This window comes from Heterocephalus glaber, unplaced genomic scaffold (assembly GCF_053883595.1).
Source record: "Heterocephalus glaber isolate CG9 unplaced genomic scaffold, H.glaber_assembly_v1.0 deba00001689, whole genome shotgun sequence".
Lineage (NCBI taxonomy): Eukaryota > Metazoa > Chordata > Mammalia > Rodentia > Bathyergidae > Heterocephalus > Heterocephalus glaber.
This window is the reverse complement of record NW_028258414.1, coordinates 2,796,896-2,819,041: the sequence shown is the minus strand read 5'-3', so window position 1 is coordinate 2,819,041 and position 22,146 is coordinate 2,796,896. Positions and strand designations below refer to the sequence as shown.

Below are 22,146 nucleotides of genomic sequence, written 5' to 3'. Positions count from 1 at the left end.
GGAAGAAATTTTTACCAGCTGTTCCTCAGACAAAGGTCTACTATCTAGAATATATCAAGAACTCAAAAAAATCAGATCCCCCCAAATATAAAGACCCAATTCAAAAATGGGCATCTGAAATGAACAGACATTTCTCAGACAAAGAAGTAAAGGCAGCAAATAAATACATGAAAAAATGTTCAACATCACTGGTCATTCAAGAGGCAAATGAAAACAACACTGAGATTCCACCTCACCCCACAAAGAATGGCTGCTATCAAGAAATCAACCAATAACAAATGCTGGAGGGGTTGTGGGGAGAAAGGAACCCTTCTCCATTGGTGGGAGTGCAGACTGGTGCAACCACTGTGGAAATCAATATGGAGATATATCAAAAAACTAGGATTAGAGGTCCCATTTGACCCAGCTATTCCCCTGCTGGGTATCTTCCCCAGAGAATTAAAAGAATCATACCACAGTGATATATGTGCACCCATGTTTATAGTGGCACAGTTTGTAATAGCTAAAGCTGGGAAACAGCCCAAGTGCCCATCAACTGGAAACTGGATAAAGAAGATGTGGGGTTCTTTTTATAAAATGGAGTACTACTCAGCCATAAAGAACAAGAAACTAGAGACATTTATAGGTAAATGAATGCACATTGAGGCGCGACTCTTAAGTGAAATAAATAGGACACACGTGTGTAAATATTGAAGTTTCTCTGGTGTCAAAAACTAAAAGTGTAAATAAGATTCAAAATGTATAATAGATAATGTGAAATAGGAAGAAAAGATCTAAAGGAGTAGGGAAATGGGAGGGGTAGGAGAAAGGAAAGAAGGGAAAAGAAAAAAATATGAGAAAAGGAAAAAAATGGAAACAAAGTCTTTGTAAATAGGGAGGGGTGGAAGGGGTGAAGGGAGGGCAGGGGAATGGGGAAAAAATAAGAACCAATATACATCATTCTTAAAGGTACAAGATCCCAATAAAGAATATAACTGTATTGTATGCCTAAAATGTACCAATAAATTTAATAAAAAAAAGAAAATCATAGGAAATCCACTAAAAATTAGTAGAAATAATGAGTCAGTTTAGCAAGATGGCAGAATAAAAGACCAAAATACCAAAACCAATTATTCTGCCACACAAGGACAGGCTGATCGGGGCTGGCGTTTTTGATTTCTAGTTTTCAAGGTTCATTATTTTCCATTTAGGTCTTATTTTCAGGGAAATAGGCATTAGGATAATATAAATCAAAACCACAATGACATAGCTCTTCAGACCCACTAGGATGGCTATACTGAAAAAGACAGCTAGCAAGTGCTGGTGCAGGTGTGGGGAAATCTGAAGCCTGGTACAGTGCTGGTGCCAGGGAAAAACGGTGCAGTTACTTCGGAAAATAGTCTGGCTGTTGTGTTTCTCAAGGTTAATTATAAAGTCACTCTGTCACCCAGTGGTCCCATTCTAGGTACATATTCAAGGGAAATGAGTCTATGACCACACAAAAACTTCTTCACAAATGTGCATAGCAGCATTACTTGTAAGACCCAAAAAGTAAACACAACCCAAAGACTCAATTGACATATAAATAAAACATGGTACACGATGAGATATTATTAAGCCACAAATAGGAATGAAGAACTGGTACAAGTTATGACACAGATAAACCCTGAAAACATCATCCAAAATGTAGGAGTGAGTCTCAAAGGTACACATGTACTATGATTCCATTTCCATTCCTGAAGAGGCAAATCCATGAGAGACAGGAAGTACTGGGTGGTGGCCACGGACTGGGGGAAGGGAAGGGGGAAGCGGAAGAAGATGGGAGAGTGATGGCTAGTGGCTGTGTGGTTTCTTTTTGAATGGTACCAATGTTTTACAAGGAATTGTGATAGTTACATAACTCTGTGAGTACACCTAGAGCCACTGGGTACATATACTTTGAATAGGTGACTGACATGCTGTGAATTATCTCACTAGAGTTCTTCATTTTTTTTTTTTGGTACCGGGGATTGAACTCGGGTCCTTGCGCTTGCGAGGCAGGCGGCGGAACCACTGAGCTAAATCCCTGGCCCTAGAGTTCTTCATTAAGAGAAGAGATGAGAGAGAGAAAGAGAGCATGAGCGAGCCAGGAAGAGCACCTGTGGGGTCTTCAGAGCCACTGGGCCATTTCTCAGGGGCTCCCAGTAATATTCTTCTCCAATTCCCAGCGAGCACCTAAGAAAGAACTTAGGCACCAATTCAGCCCACAGACATTTTTCCTCTGCAGCTGTCACCACGAAATCCAACCTCACAGAGGAAAGTAGAAGCAGCCACAGAAGCCTGGAGAAGTGAATGCCAGAGGGGGCCCACGTATTCCACTCAGAATTGGAAAACTAAACTCCCGGAGCGCCGCTTTAGGGAGAAACGAGAAGTCTCCGACCAAGTCCTGTTCAGGTGTATTATGCTGAGTGGCATAAAAGCACCAGGGAGAACCCTTCTGAGCTGGATTTACAGGGGGAAAAATCAGGGTTTGTTTGCTATTCATTATGTCTCAAATGGATACACAAACTATAAAATTAAATGTGCAACAATACTGCAGCCTAGTAATTTAAGAGTACCACTGAAATACCTCATACCCCTTTAATACAATTATATTATCAAAGTAAGAAAGTCAAAACCTTGCCGAAGAATTTTTATTTTACGTGAATTCATTTCAACAAAGTCTCATTAGCATTCCAAGGGAAACACAAATACAGGCTCAAGACAAAGCAAAAGTGCTCGTAACAAAGTTTCCTGATGGTGCTAGAATAAAAGTATTTGTATGGGAAAGAATCAAGTTGGGTAGACAAGTGGAGAAGAAAACAAAGAATGCTCTAAGATTCCTGACAGCGTTTCCAAGTAATTTCTCTACTACAAGATGCAGGATAAGAAGGACAGTTTCAATCCCCTCGTTGCCCTGAGATGCCAACAGCCACCGTTTAGTCCAAGCTGACCCCATGTGGCGCTGTTATTTAGTCTTTTTCTGCAATTCAGGTAGTCATGAAGATCTGCCAAGTTCTTCCAAAGTCCCCTGAGCCCTGCTGCTCCGGGTATTGCTCCGGTCTTTCCACTCCTTTCTGTCCTGTCCAGCCCACAGCTGGGATTTCTTTCAAGCCAAACCCTGTGGACAAGGAGCCAAGCTTTTTCTGCCTTCCTACAGTGATTTTTCTGGATCATTCATTCATCCAAACATTTGCCTACTGCTCTCCAGAGACTGCTCCAGACACTTGGCCACAGAAGCGAAAGATATGGAACTGCAGCCCAAGACAGGGAGATAACAGAGTGAGGTGGAAACGGGCCAGAGCAGGGCATCAGGAAAGACCCCAGAGGAGGGGACATCCGAGCTGAATGTCAGGGGTGGATGAGAAGCTAGCAGAGGAGGAGGAAAGGCACAGGGTACAGGAATAGCCTGGGCAAAGGCCCAGTGGCAGGAGAATGGCCAAATCCAGGACTAACAGATGGCACTGTGTTCACACAAAGACGCCCCAAAGCTACCCTGTCTGCTCCAAGAGGCCCTGGGCCCTGCGAGGCTCTGTCTCTCCCCTACCCTGCCTCTCTGGCCACCACACTGTCACCCATATTCGTTCCCAAGCCCGCTGCAGGCACATATCCATGTGCTTAGTCTTGTGGGCAGCAGGGGGCAGCAGAGGCCCCAAGTGGACACCCTGTGCCAGCCCTGGACACAGCCCTGAGCAGGGCTCCTCAAGCATCAACACGCACTGGGATCCAGGGGACGAACCCAGTGGTAGACGGTGGCCCTGAGCTGAGCAACCCAGGCTGGGGCCCAGGCTGCAGGTTCACAGAGCACTTTGGGGACAGGGCACAGCCCCGTCTCACTGTCAGAAGGAAATGGCCTCTTTTTTAGAATTTTCACCTGATCAAAAGCCCAAAACTTTCAGAAAATGAAGCCAAATTAAAAGAAAAATGCGATTTCTAAAAAGACACGCAAAACCTAACTCCCAGATTTGTATTATCTGACAGACGCACGAGCTCAGCCAAATGGCACAGCCAGGCCAGCAGAGGGAGCGAAGAGGACAGGATGCAGAAAGACAAGACAGCAGGGCGCTCCCGGCAGCTGGGACGATGCCTGGGGCTTCAGGGGCACAGCAGGGAGAGGAAGAGCCAGGAGTCTGGGCGCCATGAATGTACTGCCCCCCCCCCCCCCGCGGAGGTTTTGAGCCACAACTTCCGATAGGCAGAGTCCCCAGCACCCGGACACCTACCTGGCCACTCTTCCGCGGAGATCCCCCAGACCGGACATTTGCCGCATCTCCAGGGTCTTTAAGGCAGAATTAGTTCCGTAGCTAATGTTGTCCCTGGCGCGGATCTGCTCCTGCAGGACCTGGGGACACAAAGGCCAAGGGGATCACGGGTGGATGGACGCACATCTCAGCGTTTTGTGCTTTGGGAAAAAATTAGATTGTTTAACCCATTTTTTTTTTCATAAGAGATTCCTTTTTAACAGTCACCCAACAAACATATACAGAGAACGGGGGGGGTGGGGGCGGACAGAGACAGGGAAGATAAAAAGGGACTGATTTTAGAGACCACTCCAGACTGAATTTCCCAATACAAACTAAGTACTTTATTTTTATTATTTTTCTTAATCATGAGCCATTTGACTTTAAGTCTAATATTGCTGCACCCATAGGCTGAGTGTGAAGTGGGTTTCTTTTGTGTTTGTTTTGATGTTTTCTTTCTTATTGTTTTTTCAGTTTTGAATTCCTCTTTGATCTAAAGCTATCTAGGTATCTAAGGATTACTTGGCATTATTTAGAATTTTTAAGTCTTCGTTTTCAAGCAGTTACGTTTTTGTGGTTATTTTTATTAATTCTCCTCACACTGGCTTAATGATAAATATAGTCTGTTAACATTTAATATTTTGAATATGTTCAAGTTTGCTTTGTAGCGGATGATTGGTTTTTTGTTGATGGTACTGGGGATTGGCATTGACCTACATTCTCCAGCCATTTTTTTATTTTTTATTTTGAGACAGGGTCTTGCTAAATTGTCCAGACTGGGCTTGGTATGTGTGATTCGCCTGCCTCAGCCCCTCAGAGTGCTGGGATCACAGGTGTGTGCCACCACAACTGACTAAAAATACTTATTTGCTATTTGAGAAATGAAAGACTTAACATTATCTATTGCAATGTATTTGCTGAATCTATGATTCATTTTCTCTAGATCTTATTTATTTTTCTAGCACTAGAGATTGAACCCAGGGCCTCATGCACACTAGGCAAGTGCTCTACCACTGAGCTATCTTCCAGTCCTTTCTTATTTTTTTAATTTTAATTTTATTTTGAATCAGGGTCTCACTAGATAGGCTGTCAAAGCTGATCTTGAATTTGGAATCTTCCTGCCTCAGCCTCTCAAGTAGCTGGGATATAGGCATGTGCCACCACACTCAGATCTTATTTATTTTTGTCTACCACATCCCTGCAGCTGTCAAAGAGGAACAATGAATTCTCCCACTGTCAAACACTTTTATCAAGTTCTGCATGTAGCCGCCATTTTCTTTGGTATATCCGGAGGCATGGTAAAGTGTTTATTAACATCATATAGTAGCCTTCTTTACCCTATTTAGTGCCTACCCGATGTTAACACTGCGACTATGCTTTACAAATAATGAGGCAAAATTCCTCTTTGTGTTCATCGCTTGGTTAGATCACATACTGGGCATGGTCAATGCGCTGGAAGTATTAGCTCACTGAATCGCTTGCTGAAAGCCGCATGGTTAATGAGTAGCAGAGCCAGGATTCAAACCCACGGAGTCTGGCTCCATAGAAGGTCCTCTCATTTATGTTCTCAATGGGTGTTGCTTTGCTGTTGTTCTTCCATCTTCCCACCCTCACTGAGACTGGCTTGACCTGTTACCTGGGAAACGCTCCGGCCTTGTCTCTGTCATCCCATGAGCAGCCATTTTGTCCATTCCAGGCTTTGTCCTCACACAGCCCATAAAAACACAGCATGCTTTCATGGCTCCCACCCTCACTCTTCTTTTTTATGATACTGGGGCCTGAACCCAAGGCCTTGACACTGAGCTACACTCCTGTCCCTTTTTATTTTTTATCTTGAGACGGGGTCTCTGTAAGTCACTAAATTGCTTAAACTGGCCTCAAACTTGCGACCCTTCTGCCTCAGCCTCCCAAGTGCTGTCACTACACCTTTACTATTCAACACCAGAAGGGAACTGCTTTGCTCTCCACCCTCACTAACTAGGCTTTGCTAAAATATCTTGATATTTCTAGTTGGGCTATAATTATAATTCTGCTTGCAGAATGTCTCATATTTCAGTGTTTTGTTGTTTGGTTGGTTTTTTCAGTACTGGGGTTCAAACTCAGGACCTTGTGCTTGCGAGGCAGGCATGGTGCCACTGAGCTAAATCCCCAGCCCTGGTTTTTACTTATTAAGGTTTTGGTTACGTAGTCCCAAGTATTTATCAATATCTATTCACACAAAACCACAAAGGTCTTTTTTAAAGGACCATCAATTACCGTTTAACTTTTCCCTCTCATTTGTCTCTGTCTGGCATTTTTAGAGTCATTTTCCCAGTTGAGGAATCAGACCAGGCCCTGAGGAAAGCCTCCCCCTCCCACCAGGTGATAAACTTCCTTCCTCGGCCCAGGGCGAGGAATGTGGACAGGAAGTGGAGCACTTGGTTTAAAGGGCTTTCCTCTCAGCAACCTTGACCTTCAAGGCTGTCAGGAAATGGTAAGGTTCTTCCTGGGGAGGACCTTGGCTTTTGGTGCTTAGAAGCATGTAAGATTTTTTCTTCACCTTTGGAATTCAGGAATTTTATCAGACTATACCTGGTGTTGGCTTTTTTTAATCCGTCGACTCCCTTTCTCTCCTCCTCGTGGAAGCCCTGTTGCCCAAGTCCCCCAGCTCCTAGATCTTGTCCAGCAAGGCTTCCCCATTCCCTCCTTCTGCTTGCAATCTCTGCATTTAGTGCTGAGGACTCAGGAAGTTCTTCTCCTTTGTCTTGAGGGCAGAAAATTCATTGTGATTCATCTGCTTGACTTTTCAAAATTTAAATTCAAGAAAGAAATTGTGCGTGGTACCAGAACCTCCCAAATGTGTGGATTTGTTTGTTTACAGGGCACCTGTGGCTTAGACACTGGGACTGAGGTCTTTCTTCTTCCCCCAACCACTGGGCCCGCTGGGTGGGACATGGCCGTCTTTTCCCAGTGCTTTAAGTAAGGGCTCATGGGACCCCAGAGGCGCATGCAGCGACAGGAGAAGCGCCAGGAAAAGGTCTCTCACCTCGTGCCCTCCTCTGCCCCCCAGCTCATAGACAGCGGGGTCACAGCCCTCTCCACGGCCCTTCCTCACCCCCACAGCGTTCAGCCTGCCTCAGCCTTGCAGGAGGAAGCAACAAAACCTTAGGTCCCAGGCCTGCGGCTGTCCAAATCCTTCCCTTACGTCCTGCTCCAGTACAGGGATTTCGGGAAAATCCTGCTTACTGGTTGTGTTGTTTTGTTTTGTTTTGTTTTTTGGTTCTGGGGATCTCGAACTTGGGACCTTGTGCTTGTGAGACAGGCGGCAGAACCACTGAGCTAAATCCCTGGCTCCTGCTTACTGTTTATTTGGAGAAATCTGATGGTTTCTGATAATACAATCTGCAGTCCCATTGCAAAAGAACAGGCAAGCCCACTCCCAAACAATGCAACCATCCTCACATTATTTCTATGTGCCCTTCCCTCAACTGTTTTCTTTGAGGCGTAATATATAGAAAAGTGCATCTATGAATTTTTTAAGGGATTTTTCAAACTTCCTCACCAAAAACCAGTAATTAGGAACGTGAATATCCTGTGTGCTCCTTACTGGAGGCCTGGTAGGGGCCATTCTGGACAGAGGGACATTGACAGCACAAAGTTTCCCACTGAAAGGCATCTGGAAGACCTGTCTGTTATTTCCGGTAGTTTCCAGCTTTTTCTCAATGAGCCTGCTCTAGGAAGAAGAATGCAGACTCGTTACAATCACCTGTGAATGACACAACCTTAGTCATCCGGAGCTGTTCCTGCGAGAAGCCCTCGGAGGTGACTAATCGGGCTGGCGCTCTCTCCTCGCTAATGCAGCGCTCCCTATAGGCCACAGGTAATAGAAGGTAACATCCATCGTTCTGTATGGAAAGCTTCAAACCTTTGCCTATAATTAGGCATAAAACCTGTGTTTCAAGCGCCTTTGGGGTCCATCAGCATCACCCAGGTGGCTTGTTTCACATGCGGAACCCCACGTCCCATAGCCCAAAACCAAAGCAAGGAAACAGGCCAGGAATGTGGCTGTCCGGGCCCACGGACCACACCGGAATGGTGCTTCGTTCCATGCCACAGAAACAGCAAAGGCTACAACCGCTCTTACTTCCTTTGGGTTGTTTTTCAATCACTTAACAAAGAAAATGGAAAGAAACTCACAGACAAGGAGCTAAAAATAGTTAACATTTCTTAAAAGGTTCGACTTATCTAGTAAGCAAGGAGACAGGAAATCAGCCATACCATTATCGTGGACCTCTCTAGCGGAGGGCGGTGGGGTGCCAGGGGCCCTATGAGAGCTCTGTGTATTTTCTGCTCAGTTTTGCTGTGAACCTATGACTGCTCAAAAACCATAAAATCTATTTCTGACTTGTATTTTTTTCTTTTATTGCAGTGCTGAAGATTAAACCCAAGGTCTTATGCATATTAATTTTTTTTTCAGTGCTTAGGATCCACTTCAGGGTTTCCTGCAAGCCAGGCAAGCGCTCTACTACTGCATCATACCCCAGCCCTACTGTGCATATTAATTTTTTTTTTTTTTTTGGTACCAGGGATATAACTTGGGACCTTGCGCTTTCCAGGCAGGCAGCAGAACCAATGAGGTAAATCCCTGGCCCTGTGCATATTAATTTAATCATATGCCTTTTCACTGAGCTACATCCCCAGCCCAAAGTCCATTTTTTAAAAATCGTATCATCTCTACGGCTGGGGATGTAGCTCAGTGGTGCAGAGGCCTGCCTTCCAAGCGCAAGTTCATGAGTTCTATCCCCTGTACCCCCCCAAAAAATCATATTATCTTTACTTATTAAAGAAGCAAATATATTTAATTTATAATACTAAAAAGTACAACAAAAATCAGAAAGCCCAGTTGGCCTTTCCTGAAACAATTTCTCTGGAAAAGCAATCCAACAAAGTATAATCATAATCTTCATAACTGTTGACCCAAGAACTCTGGTTCTTAGAATTCATCTTAAAGGAAAAAAAAAAAATAAGAGAAACATCAAAAATTGTATGCGCAAAGATATCTTCATAATGTGGGACACATATGAAGTATTTCACAAGGTGCACTGTTATACAAACACTAGGAGGATGGGCTGGGGATTTAGCTCAGTGGTTTCGCCGCCTGCTGCGCAAGTGCAAGGACCCGAGTTCGATCCCCGGTACTAAAAACAAAAACAAAAACAAACACTAGGAGGTTCAGGGAGGACTTTTAAAAATAAGGGGAAATGTGTACAATTTAATATAGAACAAAAAGAGAGGGCACAAAGCACAGCATGATTCCACCTGTGCACTAAGGCCCTTATAAAGTACAAGACTGTTAACATTTTGCTTATCTTTAGAGTGATATTACAGTACAAAACGTTAATTTTATAACCAGAAAAAAGTGGTTTTTAAAGGCTTACAAATAAGAAAAGCCCCTTTATCTTTCTTATGCGGATGAATAAGTATTGTATCAAAAGTGCCCAGAAGAATATAGAAAAGAATCACATGAGTTACAGTGTTCGCATTACTAAGAAGTTAGGTGAAAGCAGAAATCTAGAATGAGGCCTTAGAAAAACAGCCCCTCTGGAAAGCTGGTAACGCGCACTCATTGGTCATTTTGGAAAAGTATGTCCTCATGATGCATGGATTTAAGAAAGGTCAAGCTGGGTGTGGGGCACACACGGTGATCCTAGCACTCGGGAGCCTGAGGCAGGAGGATCACTGAGGTCAGCCTGAACTACACAGCGAGACCTGTCTCAAAAAAAAAGTCATAGCCTTAACTACATCATCAGTTCTCCATTACTGTCAAATCGAGGGGCTGTTTCAGCCACAGAGCATGCAGAGCTCCCAACATGCCTATAAGGAGCTTGGCAGCCACAGGGAAAGACCACAGGGTGGGTGCTCGGATGGCTGGGGACATCCCATAAACATGCTCCACACAGGCCGAGGGGAGAGTTCAGCCAGCCTCCTGGAAAAGGAGACGGCCAAGTCTTCTCTTATTTTTGCTAAGACTTCGTCTATCTTTAAAGAACCTCCCTTCTCAAAAGAGCACAGAGCAGGGACTCCCTGTAAGGCTGTTTATACAAAGCTGGTGACATCTTCTCTGGTCCTCAACAAGGCAGACATTAGCAAACCGTGGTGGCACACGCCTATTATCCCAACACTCTGGGAAGCTGAGGCAGGAGGATTGAAAATTCAATAACAGCCCAAGCAATTTGGCAACTTAAGACACTGTCTCAAAATAAAATTTTTAAAAAGGGCTGGGAATGTAGCTCAGTGTGAAGGCCCAGGGTTCAATCCCTGGTACTGCAAACAAAACAACAATCATGCCTGTGAATAGAATGGAACAAATATCCAGATTCCTGTGAATTTACTATCTCTTCCTCCTTGACTAGCGGCAAGTCTGGTGAGTAAACAAAATGAATTTGGATGCTAATCACCTATTCCTGCTGCTGGGGGATTACAGTGGGGCCAGTTCCCTCAGCTGCAGGCTGAAATTTCACCTTCCGGTAAAATACAGGAAGTGCAATAGTCAAAAAACTCTCTCCTCTTCGGAGTGCTAGGTGCACACTGAAGCAATTTCCTCTCTGTCCAACTCCACGCTCACATCCTTGTCTACGCCTCTGCTTTGCCGTGTTTTTGTTGTTGCTGTTTCTTGTTTTGGTTTGGTGTTTGAGGGGGGGACTGAACCCCACTCCCCTTGCATAGGCTAGGCAAGCGCTCACCACTGAGCTACACCTCGGGCCCTGTTTTGACGTCTTACTAAAGCCCCATACAGCAGGCATCATCTGAGTTCTGAGAATTCTTCCGCAGTCCACTTGCCAATTATTAAACAACCAGACTGTGTATCATCTATTGGGTTAGATGAAACCGTTTCCCATAACCCAACTAGTCAAAGCCAGTGTCCCAAGCTAGCAGGACACTGAAATCTAAGCACAGGGAAACTAGGAGGAGATCTGCAGATTCCAAGCAGACCCACCTGGCCAGTCCCCCAAAACTAGAGCCCTAAGTGGGCCTGGAGGCTTGAGACCATTTCTCCAAGCCCACAACTCATAACCAACGAAAGCGTCATGGACTACTAACCAGGATCTGGGCTTCAGGAAGTGGTAAAAGTGGTTTGCTTAAACCAAAGCCAGTTGGGTAATCCAGACATGTATAATTCATAGCTGACTATATTACCTCTTCTAAATTTATAATGATGATAATTTATGGAAAGTTTATGAGGAATAAATTATTGATGACATACTCCATATCACAAGGCAAACTGCTAATGGGTGAGGATGTCTTAAAACAATAGATTTTCCCAACTAACATCTGTCAAGCTCTTTCTATCTTCTAGCACGGAAGAGTCATCTGTCTTCACTTTGGAATCTGCTCATAGAAGACAGCTACTAACTAGGGGGCTCCAGAGAGGCCAAGGAAAAGGACCTGGAGACTTGGATCACAAAACATTTTTGGAACTCATACTATGTGCTAGACACTGAAGTAAGTATGAAAAACAAAAATTAAAATGCAGTTCTAGCTCTTCAAGATCACACAAGCCAGTGGTGTGATAAGAGAATTACTTTTTCCCCTGTGTATAAAGTGTGTTCAGAGCTATGTGATAGAGAGTGGTAAAGACTTATCCATGTACATTCACCAAAGATGAGTAGATCGCACGTTGATTGGCTGGCTCAGGAGCCTCGAGAGAACGGTGCACATTCAGAATTGGCTTCAGCTTTAGTTTGCAACACAAAATCAGCCGCAGTGATGATTCTCACAAAGCAAATACCTAAAAAATTTTACCCAGTGAATGAAAAACAAATATAAATCAGTAATAAAAATAACAATAGCTAGTCTTGGTGCCCATGTCTGTAATCCCATCACTATTGGAGGCTGAGCTGGAGGATCTCAAGTTCAAGCCTAGCCTGGGCAATTCAGTGATTTAACAAGACCCTGTCTCAAAAAGGGGCTGGGAGGTTGGGATGTAGCTGAGTGCAAAGGTCCTGGGTTCCAGCCACAGCATGCTCCCCCCCTCAAAAAAAGTCAGGCAATATGGGCTGGGGATTTAGCTCAGTGGTGCTGCCACCTGCCTTGAAAGCACAAGGTCATGAGTTTGATCCCTGGTACCAAAAAAACCCACAAAAACACACACACATAAAAAAAGTCAGGCAATTCATTGCAGAATTCATTAACAATGTGCAGACAAAAAAGTACACCTTTTACAGGGAGGTACAGTTCGAATATCTTCACACCTCTTGTCTTAAATATGAAACTCTCACCTTTGTATAACACTTACCCTCCCAATTTTTATATTACTGATAAAGACTTTTTTTTACTACTCTTTAATTCTTACTGTACATCACTGTTATGGATTAAATGTGCGTGTCCCCCTAAAATTCCTATGTTGCAATCCCACCCTCCAATGTGATGGTGTTAGGAGGCGGGGCCTCTGGGAAGTTTTAGGTCATAGGGGCGGAGCCCTCGCCAATGCAATCAGTGCCCTCTAGGAGGGAGACCCAGAGCTTGCTTCTCTGTGCTCTCTACCAGGCAAGGACACAAGAAGTCAGCCAACTACCAACCGGGAAGCAGGGTCTTGGATCTTGAACTTCTAGAACTGTGAAAAATACATTTCTGTCACTTAAGCCACACAGTCATAGCAGCCCACACTGACTAAGACAACCATCATTTCATGTTGATGAATTCTAGCTATGGTGTAATAACGCTGTCACATCAAGCATCCTGACTTTGCTCATGTTTGGGTAGACATGCTTAGTTTTACAATGTAGCAAAATCCATATAATTAGTACTCCCTAGTGAAGTCTTAAATTTCTAAACTTTCTTACTACTACTTTAATATGGTATGTGGCTATTACCATGTATAAAAAAAGTAGACACTCAAATAGCCAAAGTAAGTTTTTTTGCCAAAGTTAGATTTTATTCAGTTTTCCTTCTTTGCAGTGGAAATCATCTTCTCATTTGCAAAATTTGCATACTCTAAAAATACATATAAATGGAAGAGTGCTGTCAGGGTAAGGCAAGAATAATCACTACATAAAATGTGTTTCACATGTTGGAAAAACAACAAAATTGCAATTGCTTTAAAGCCCACTGCATTGTAAACTGTCCCCAGGATGTCTTACAGAAATATGTTTGTGCTAGGAGTGGTGGTGCACGCCTGTAATCTCCACTATTCGTGAGGCTGAGGCAGGAATACCACAAATTTGAGCCCAGTCTGGTCAACTTATTGAGGCCCTGTCTCAAAATTAAAGTTTAAAAGAGGGGTGGGGATGTAGCTGAGAGATACTCTACTTGCCTAGCATATGTGAGGCTCTGGGTTCAATCCTCAGTATTGGGATGGTTGGGGGAAGGAGAGGGAGAGGGAGAAGGGAAAGAAAGATATTTGGGGAACAATGAAGCATAAAATGACCGGTGACTTTGGTGTCCAAGATTTGCTTGTTAATAACCCTAATTATCAAAGCAGTCCAAGTGAACTTTCATCAAAAGAAAGATGGGTCAGAGCAAACTCACTGAGAACTAAAGCTAGAACTAACTAGTGTGATGAACAAGTTCTTCCTGAAGGAGAGTTTGTTACATAAAATTGAGGTGATTACAGAAAATTAAAGCTCTAGAAAAGCTCCGTAGCAGCAAAGTAGAAAAGATAAAGATGCCCATTTTTGGAGTTTAATGCCTAGCTTTGATCTCAGCACTGCCATTGACTAGTCTTGAGATTTCCAGCCACTTTGCTGAGTCCATGTGGAAAGGATGCACTTTGCAGAGAGCATCTCTTCTAGTCCTTCTTGCTCCTAGTGAATCTACACCCAGCACCAGTCTAAATGGAGCATTTATTTACTTACTAAATACTTGTTCAAGATGGCGTCAGTCATGCTGAATCTTAATCCTCAATGGCAGTGTTAAGAGGTGGGGGCTCTGAGGAGGTGACTGGGCCATCAAACAGCACCCTGGCGAACAGAGAATAGATCAGGGCTTTCTAAGACAGGCTTGTGGGAGGGAGGCCACACCCTGCCACATGAGGATGCAGCCCATGTCCTTCCGTCCCCGGGGGATGCAGCCAGAAGCCACATCAGCCACCAGAGCCTGGGGCAGAGAAATTCTGCTGTTTATAAATTATTCACTCCCAGATGTTTTATTGTAACAGCGCAGTGGAGTGCAACAGCATTCATAGGGTTTGCCTCCCATACTGTGCCTCACAATGCAAAGATGAGTAAGATGTGGCTCTTCCGTTTGGAAAAATTCACAACCTAACGGAGGAAATGGACTTGTAAAGAAATGATGTCCATTTTCTTCAGCAAATGTCATGGTAACACACAAAAAATAATTTAGACTCTTACTTTGCATTGTATACAAAAATCAACTCCAAATGGATCTCAGATTTAAATGTAAAAAGCAAAAGTTCTGAAGAAAACAGGAAAAAGTCATTGTAACCTTGTATTAATAAGCAAAGAATTCTTAAAACACAACAACAAAAGCATAAGCCATAAAAGAAAAGAATCAATAAGCTGGAGTTCTTTAGAATTAAAACTCAGACTGGGAGCATAGCTTAGGGTGGAGTTTTTGTGTAGCATATGCAAGACCTTAGGTTCAATCCCTAGCACCACTAAACATATTAAAAACTTGCACATAAAAGGATAACATTAGGGAAATGAAAAGATAAACCACAGAATGGGAGAAAACACTTGTAAATCATGTATCTAATAAAGGACTTGTATCTAAACTATACAGTAAATTTGCAGCAGTTCTAAATAACAAGACAAACAATTAACCCAATTTTTAAATGGATTCTAATACATGCTACAACGTGGATGAACTATGAAAACACTGTGCTAAGTAACCCAGCACAAAAGGACAAACAGCATATGATGACACTTCCATGAAGCTATTATACCATGTAAATTCATAGAGACAGAAGAGTAGAGTCAAGGTTACAAAGGCTAGGGGAGAGTGAACCAGGGAAATGTTGCTTACTGCTGTTTGGGGTGATGAAAACGTTTGGAAATGGATCGTGGTGATGGGTGGCATTGTGCATGGACTTAAGGGATTATACACTTAAAAAATGGATAAAATGGTAACTGCCCATACACACACAATGAAAAAATGGGCAGAAAACTTGAATTAACATTTCACCAAAGATTTACAAACGACCAGTCCACAACACATACGAAAAGGCACTCAACACCATTAGTCATTAGAGAACTCCAAATGAAAGCCATGGGGACCAGAACACAGGCACCGACCTGATGGCAACTAAACACACAGGGGAAGGGTGGGGGCTGCAGGTGCAGCAAAGTGTCACAGTGCTGTGCCTAACACATGAGAGGGCCGTGATTCCATCAGGGCTGCAAGAAAAAGCCCACCCCAATAGTATCAGTGTTGATGAGGTGCAGGAGACACCGGAACGCTCATACACTGCTGGCAGGATTGGCCACCTTGGAACACTGCTTTGTAAAATTAAACAAGAGCTCCCTGTGAGATCCGAAATTCCACTCCTAGCGAGTTATCCAAGAGAAATGAAAACCTTCTCCACATCAAAGACTTTTACACTAATATTCATAGCAACTTCGGTGACAATAACTCCAGCTGGAAATAACCCAAATGTCCATCAGTTAATAAATGGATAAACAGAAGGTGGTCTATTCACAGGACAGAATACTACTCGGACATAACAAAGGAACTTGATACATCTGAGGACACGGTTGAACCCCAAAGAAATTATGTTCAGTGACAGAAGCCAGAAGCGAACGACTCCAGTATGGATGATTCCATTTACATGAAATGCCCAGAAAAGACAAATTTATAAAGACAGAAAGTAGGTGAGTGGTTGCTGGGGCTGGGGTGGGCGTAGGGCTTGTGCAAGTTTTAGGGGGTGACGGCAAAGTCCTAAAATGGAATTGTGTTGATGATTGCACAAGTCTATGAATCTACTAAAAATCACTAAATTGTACAATTACAATGGGTGAATTATTGTGCTATTTAAATTATCTCTCAATAAAGGTGGTTTTAAAAAAACAACAACAAACAAATCTGGCATAATAAAGAAAAAGAAAGGATCTAATTTCAGGAAGCATACTTAAGATACAATTCCCATGACAGGAAACAAAGGGTTCCCTTAATCCGGACATATAATTGCCATTCATTGTTTAATGCTTCCATGGTATTACCCTAGGGCAGTAATGGAAGTTCAGCCCTGAATGATCTCAAGCTTTCTGAACTAAACTGAATGGATCCTGTGATTGTTCAAAGAATAGTAGTAGACTTATAACTTCTAAAACTACACTAAAATAGACAATATTGGCCTTTTACTGAGCTCACATCAGAGCAAAAGTGCAGTAAAGGGAAATGTGAAGAGCAGTTCAAGTACCTAACCTACCTGAATAATAAACTATTTAATAAATAATCAGGATCGCCTAGAAACATTTAATCTGGAGAGCAAAGGCTGACCCAATAATTGATTTAATAGCTGTCTTCAAAGATATGAAGGGTTTTCCAAGAAAACTTTTTGACTAGTTCTCTCTCCCTGCAGAGCCAAACAAAACACGGTGATTTAATAATCAGCAAGGTAAATTTAGAATAAACATAAACAACACTGACAGGAACTGCTATCAAATCCTGGAACAAATTTAGGCTCCTGGTGCAAGCTGTTTCCTTGGCAATCATAAAGAGCAAGACAGCTCAGTTCGAATCATACCCCAGCCTGTGAGGTGCTGGGGAGCCCCCTGCCCACGCCTTACCTCGATGTCCCTGTTCAGCTGCTTCACGATGGCGGTTATGTTTCGGATGTGCTCCTCCAAGAACAGCCTCGCCAAACGATCGCCTCCCCCTTTGTTTTGCATTTTCTGCAAACTGTTGACGATGTCATCCTTAATCCGGAAGGCATGCTCCACCAGGGCAGCGGTGGTCTTCTCGTGGCAGAGGATCCTGTCTTCTAGCTGTTCCACAAGGCTCACGGAGTAGGGGGCCATGCTCAGCGACTGGCTGTGTCGGGGCATGGTTCGTACTCGCCTGAGGAAGGGAAGGCGTTACCAAGAGTGTTTGCTGGGAAAAGAAAAGTTTTTACATCCAGATTCAAGACCTCCCAGAGGAGGAAATACAATGTCTATCCCTGCAAGCTACATGGGTTTGAGGCAGGGCTTCTGCCCCAAAGTGACCTCTTTGCAAGCCACGTAGATCTACTGCTATTTGTGCCCACAGATCAGCATCTGGTGGTGGCTCTCTGACCTCTAAGAGCAGGAGCTGGCAGAATCAGGCACATGGAGGGGGCCAGAACATGAGCTGGGATGTTAGGATCAAGCTGACAAAATCTGACAGCCTCTCGCCCTCCTCCCCTGAAGCAATGGTTACAAATGAGATGCCCACAGGGTCAGGCAGGTGACACAGTGATGAAGCCCACAGTGCATGAAGCCACAGGAACCGTCGGGACTTTGGAGAAATGGCAAGGTCTTTCCCAGCTAAAGGGGCCGTGGTTCTGCGGCTCCCGTGAGTGACCATCTGCAAACGCAGGTCCAGTTTTCCAGATCATCTGATATTTCAAGCTAGGAAGTCAGACTTGTGTGTGAAATTACCTCCGTTTGAAAAGCCAACAACCCATCAAGGGTCATCCCGGCCATTCAATGTACTATCGTGAGTGCTTTTGTCCTATGGGCACCTGATTTGCAACTTCAGATTTAAAAGGGTTAATGGGGACATTAGCCTCAGGCCTCCAGAGTTCCACTGTACTGTTGACTGGAAGTTCAAGTCTACAGCAGTACCAGCAACTCCCCACTTCTGGGTGGACACAGTGATCCCATAGAATCACACAAATCAGAAGCCAAGAGAGGGGACAGAGTGATACTTCTCTTGCCCTTGTGCAAAACTATTCACGGATCAGGTAACAGCCACAGGCTTCATTGACAATAACCATCACACCCACAAGCCACCCTCATGGGATTGGTGGAAAGAAAAAGTATACCTTAGATGCATATTTTCCATATATTATACCTTTCTTCGATGACAAGAGAAGGAAATACAGGGCTCCGTTGGGCCATTTTCTTTTTAATAATTCACATCTGTTGAAAAATAAGCACTAAATTATTTAATAGTTTATATCCAGAAGTTAAATGGCCTCAAAAGTTTATAATTAAGTTACTAAGTAGCTCCTACGTTGTGCCGACACACTGTTCTGTTATTAAGTGTGTTATATCTTGTTTATGAAATAAACAGTAAATGTTTTAAAATAAGCATAAAAGAATTTAGCAAAATCAGAATGCTTCTGAAATTAATACTAAGCCTTGCTGGACAGATCCACAAGGACTGGCAAATGAGGTTTCCAGGTCTTTTCTTACTCTCCACTTGCATCCCGAGCTTAAGAAATCACTTTTCCAGGGCTGGGGATGTAGCTCAGTGGCACTGGGCCTGCCTGGCAAGTGTAAGGTTCTGAGTTCAATCCCCAGTACCAAGGGGAGGAAAAAAAAAAACTTTAAAGCTTTATTATAAGATGTAATCACTTACATTGCAACTTACATATGAGGAACATCTGATCAGCTCAACTCATAAGAAAACTGGACAGTTTTTCAAAGATTTCATTCCTGAAGTCTCTCGATACTGCTGTTAATACTGGCTTACAACAATGAGTGCCAGTAATGGGGCCCTGACTCAGTAATCGGTGCTCATTTAGAAACTGGATTCAGAAAGCATTTCTGATTGACACCATTGTTTTGGCAATCATCTCCCTGGTGTTTTATTTTTAGGGTTTTAAAATGTGAACATTTCACTTTCCTAGACAAAGAACTTCAAAATTTAAACAAATTACATTTTAAACAAAAAAAGATTATTCATGCTAAACAAGCTCCATGCCCAAGGAGTTCTTGAGTATCAAGGATAAGAATTTGTCATTAAGCTAAATAAAATTAAGCCAGCGTGAAAAATGCTATTATTTAGGATTGCAGAATACCTTTAAAGTGGTAAGACACCTTCACTGAGATGTTGGTCTACAGAAAGGCCCAATTTAAAAACCACTGATGTGGCAGCAATTAGTAGGTAAGACAAAGCTCCAAGTCGGTCAAAAGGACAGCTAAACCAATGGCAGGGTGACTGGTTAGCTGTATGAAGTAGAGCTGAAAGGGCCTGCCCTCTGCTGCAGCCACCCCCCCCCTTCCCTGTGGTCCACGGAAATCCTTTCCCATCCCCGCCTGCCCAAAATACTGTTATTCATCCTTTAAGCCCCAACAGCCCATCCATTCTCTAAAGCAACTCCCTGCGTGCGCTGGAGTCCTGCAGCTCCCTGCCTGTGTGTTTTATGTGACTTTTTATGGCTACTGTTGTTAGCACATAACAATCTGTGCCTGTTAAACTCGAGGCTCTTCAGGCGGCAGGCTCCAAATCTCCAAAGGCATACAGCCGACCTAGCGTAGACAGCCCATCCATATTTGTTAATGGTGAATGCCAGCAATCGCAGCAATGATGGCTGGAGAAGATGGTTTAGATAAAAAGTAGAGCTCCTCACTGAGACTGGCGTTAGACGCTCAGTAAGGATCTGTAAGTGAATGGAGGCTTCTGCCTTTCCCTTCTCTCAAGTTTGTTTCGTTCATCAGGAATTATCCTGCCTCAGCTGCGGAAGCCCAAGCGGATCAACCTTCTAAAACAGGAGTGTGTGATTGCTGGATAAAGTTTGCCAAAAGCACATCTTGCTGTTATCCTGCGCTGACTGTGACTTTCTCTGATGGGAAACCATACACCACGCACTGCTGTCTGCTCAGAATCATTGAATATGGTGAGGATCTGCTCATTGCTTAGGTCTCTCTGCTCACAAGCATCATGATACTTGGCCGGGACAACGGATGTCACAAGGGTTAACAGTAAAGACGCCACTGGATCAAATACCTTCTCCAAGCATGGTTTCCAGATCTTCCTGATCTCAATCCTTACTTATCTGCCTGAGGTTGTCATCTTCCGTACCTGCATAAGGCTCATCTCTGTGAATGTATCTACAAGCTCAGCAGGCAGATCTGGCTTGTGTGCTGCTCTGATTGTGTCAGGATTCACTGTACACTAAACAATCTCCACTACATGCTTTTAAAAAATTGGGGGAAACTGGGAGAAGGGACAGATAGGTAAGACAAAAAAAAAAGAAGATGAATGAAAAGGCATAAGAGAGAGCAAAATCACCAGGTGTGGTGCACACACCTGTAATCGTGGCTCTCTGGGAGGCTGAGGAAGGAGGATCCCACGTTCTGGCCAAGCCTGGGCAAACTTGGGACTGCAGAGAGACACTGTCTTAAGATAAAAAATTTTTAGGGCTGGGGATTTAGCTCAGTGGTTCCACCGCCTGCCTTGCAAGCGCAAGGACCTGAGTTTGATCCCTGGTACCAAAAAAAAAAATTTTTTTAAAGGGCTGGGATGTAGTAAAGCATAAAGGCTCTGTCTTCAATTTCTAGTACTACAAAAAAAGTAAAGAAAAAGGAAAATCATAATGCCCAAAATATGGCCTATATCCATAGAATTTGAGAGCTCACACAAAAGCAAAGGGCAATGCTATTTAAATCAAGGGGCTAGGGATGTAGCTCAGTGGTAGAGTGCTTGCCTAGCATGCATGAGTTCCTAGGTTTAATCTCCAGAACTACAAATTTAAAAAAAAAATTATTTGTGATAATGAGGATTCTGCAAAGAAAGAAGTAGAAAGTGGATATATATGAATATTTTAATATTTTAATGAGAAAAGGAGACATTTGTGTCAGCTACTATATATATTTGGGGGGGGGGCAGGGTCTTGCTGTGGAATCCAGGCTGGCCTTGAACTCACTATGTAGCCCAGGCTGGCCTCAAACGCACGGCAATCCTCCTGCCTCAGCCTTCAGAGTGCTGGGATCACAGGTATGCGCCACCACGCCCAACTACTATATTTATTTATTTATTTATTTATTTATTTATTTATTTTTGGTACCGGGGATTCGAACTTGGGTCCTTGCGCTTGCGCAGCAGGCGGCGAAACCACTGAGCTAAATCCCCAGCCCAGCTACTATATTTTTATAAGTAATGTGATACAGGGTAGAAATACCACAGCATCATTCTAATGTAAAATTATACATGAACTTAACCAATTCAAATGACACTTTTTACTGGAAAACAGAACATCACTCATACAAAACTGTAGATTTTCCCTTCACTATTAAGATATAGTGCTGATGTGTATGCTGAGTGTCAGATATTTAAAAAAAAAACCCACAGGCAAAGCATTTATGAATAAAGCGGTTGTAATTTGGCAGTGGGGGGAGCCTTTTTTTCTCAGTTAAAAATAGGGTAAAAGGAGAGAGGGCGGGGAGCTGCGGAAGGTGTGCGGAGACAGGTGGGAGGTGTTCGCAGACTGTCGGCCAGGGCTCTCCGGAGAGCAGCGGGGGCTGATGGGAAGGAAGCTTTGGGCTCAGCGAGGTGGGAGGAGGCAGCTTCTCCGCCCTCCCGCCTGCCTGCCTCCCCACGAAGTTCTGCTCCCTCTCCTCCTCCAGCCCCCTCTCCACACTCTTTCCTTGTGTGATCACGAGTTTGAGACCAGCCTGGCACAGTGAGAGCCTGTCTCAAAAAAAATTTTTTTTGAAAGAATGAGTTGCAACACACATAATTTGTTTGAAGAAATTTCTTCGTCTTTTGGCTAAAATTGATGTGAAGAAATTTGGGACATTTTGTCCCTTGTCTTAAACTGAAAAATATTTTTTGTTATTAATAAAATCAAAGTATTAAAAGTCAGGCTCTAAGCAGAGGCATAAAAAAAGTGAAAGCTGACATTCAGAAAGTTCTGAATATCAATTTATGTATTTCAAAATCTGACATATACTTTTCCTCTTAAAAAAGTAAAACTGTACTTTATACAGTATGTGTGCCCTACATTGCCTGACACTATATCATGAACATCTTTCCCTGTTATTTTAGAAAGACGCCTGCCATC

At 43.4% G+C, this 22,146-nt stretch overlaps 1 protein-coding gene across 9 annotated transcripts in view; it reads right to left on the bottom strand.

Moving 5' to 3' along the window:
- Fam81a (family with sequence similarity 81 member A) overlaps positions 1–22,146 on the bottom strand; it is a 49,709-nt gene that overhangs the window by 13,827 nt on the left and 13,736 nt on the right. For 5 of the 9 annotated variants that reach the window (XM_087199015.1, XM_087199008.1, XM_087199009.1 and 2 more), the window contains exons 2-4: positions 18,210–18,277; positions 16,964–17,234; positions 4,221–4,339 (exon numbers count right to left, since the gene is read on the bottom strand). In XM_087199015.1, the coding sequence (XP_087055141.1) occupies positions 4,221–4,339; positions 16,964–17,234; positions 18,210–18,256 (437 nt within the window). In that variant the 5' untranslated portion in view covers positions 18,257–18,277. Of the gene's footprint in view, positions 1–4,220; positions 4,340–16,963; positions 17,235–18,180; positions 18,278–22,146 lie in introns of all 9 variants that reach the window. The other 4 variants (XM_004855725.4, XM_087199014.1, XM_087199013.1 and 1 more) reach the window with 1 other exon arrangement.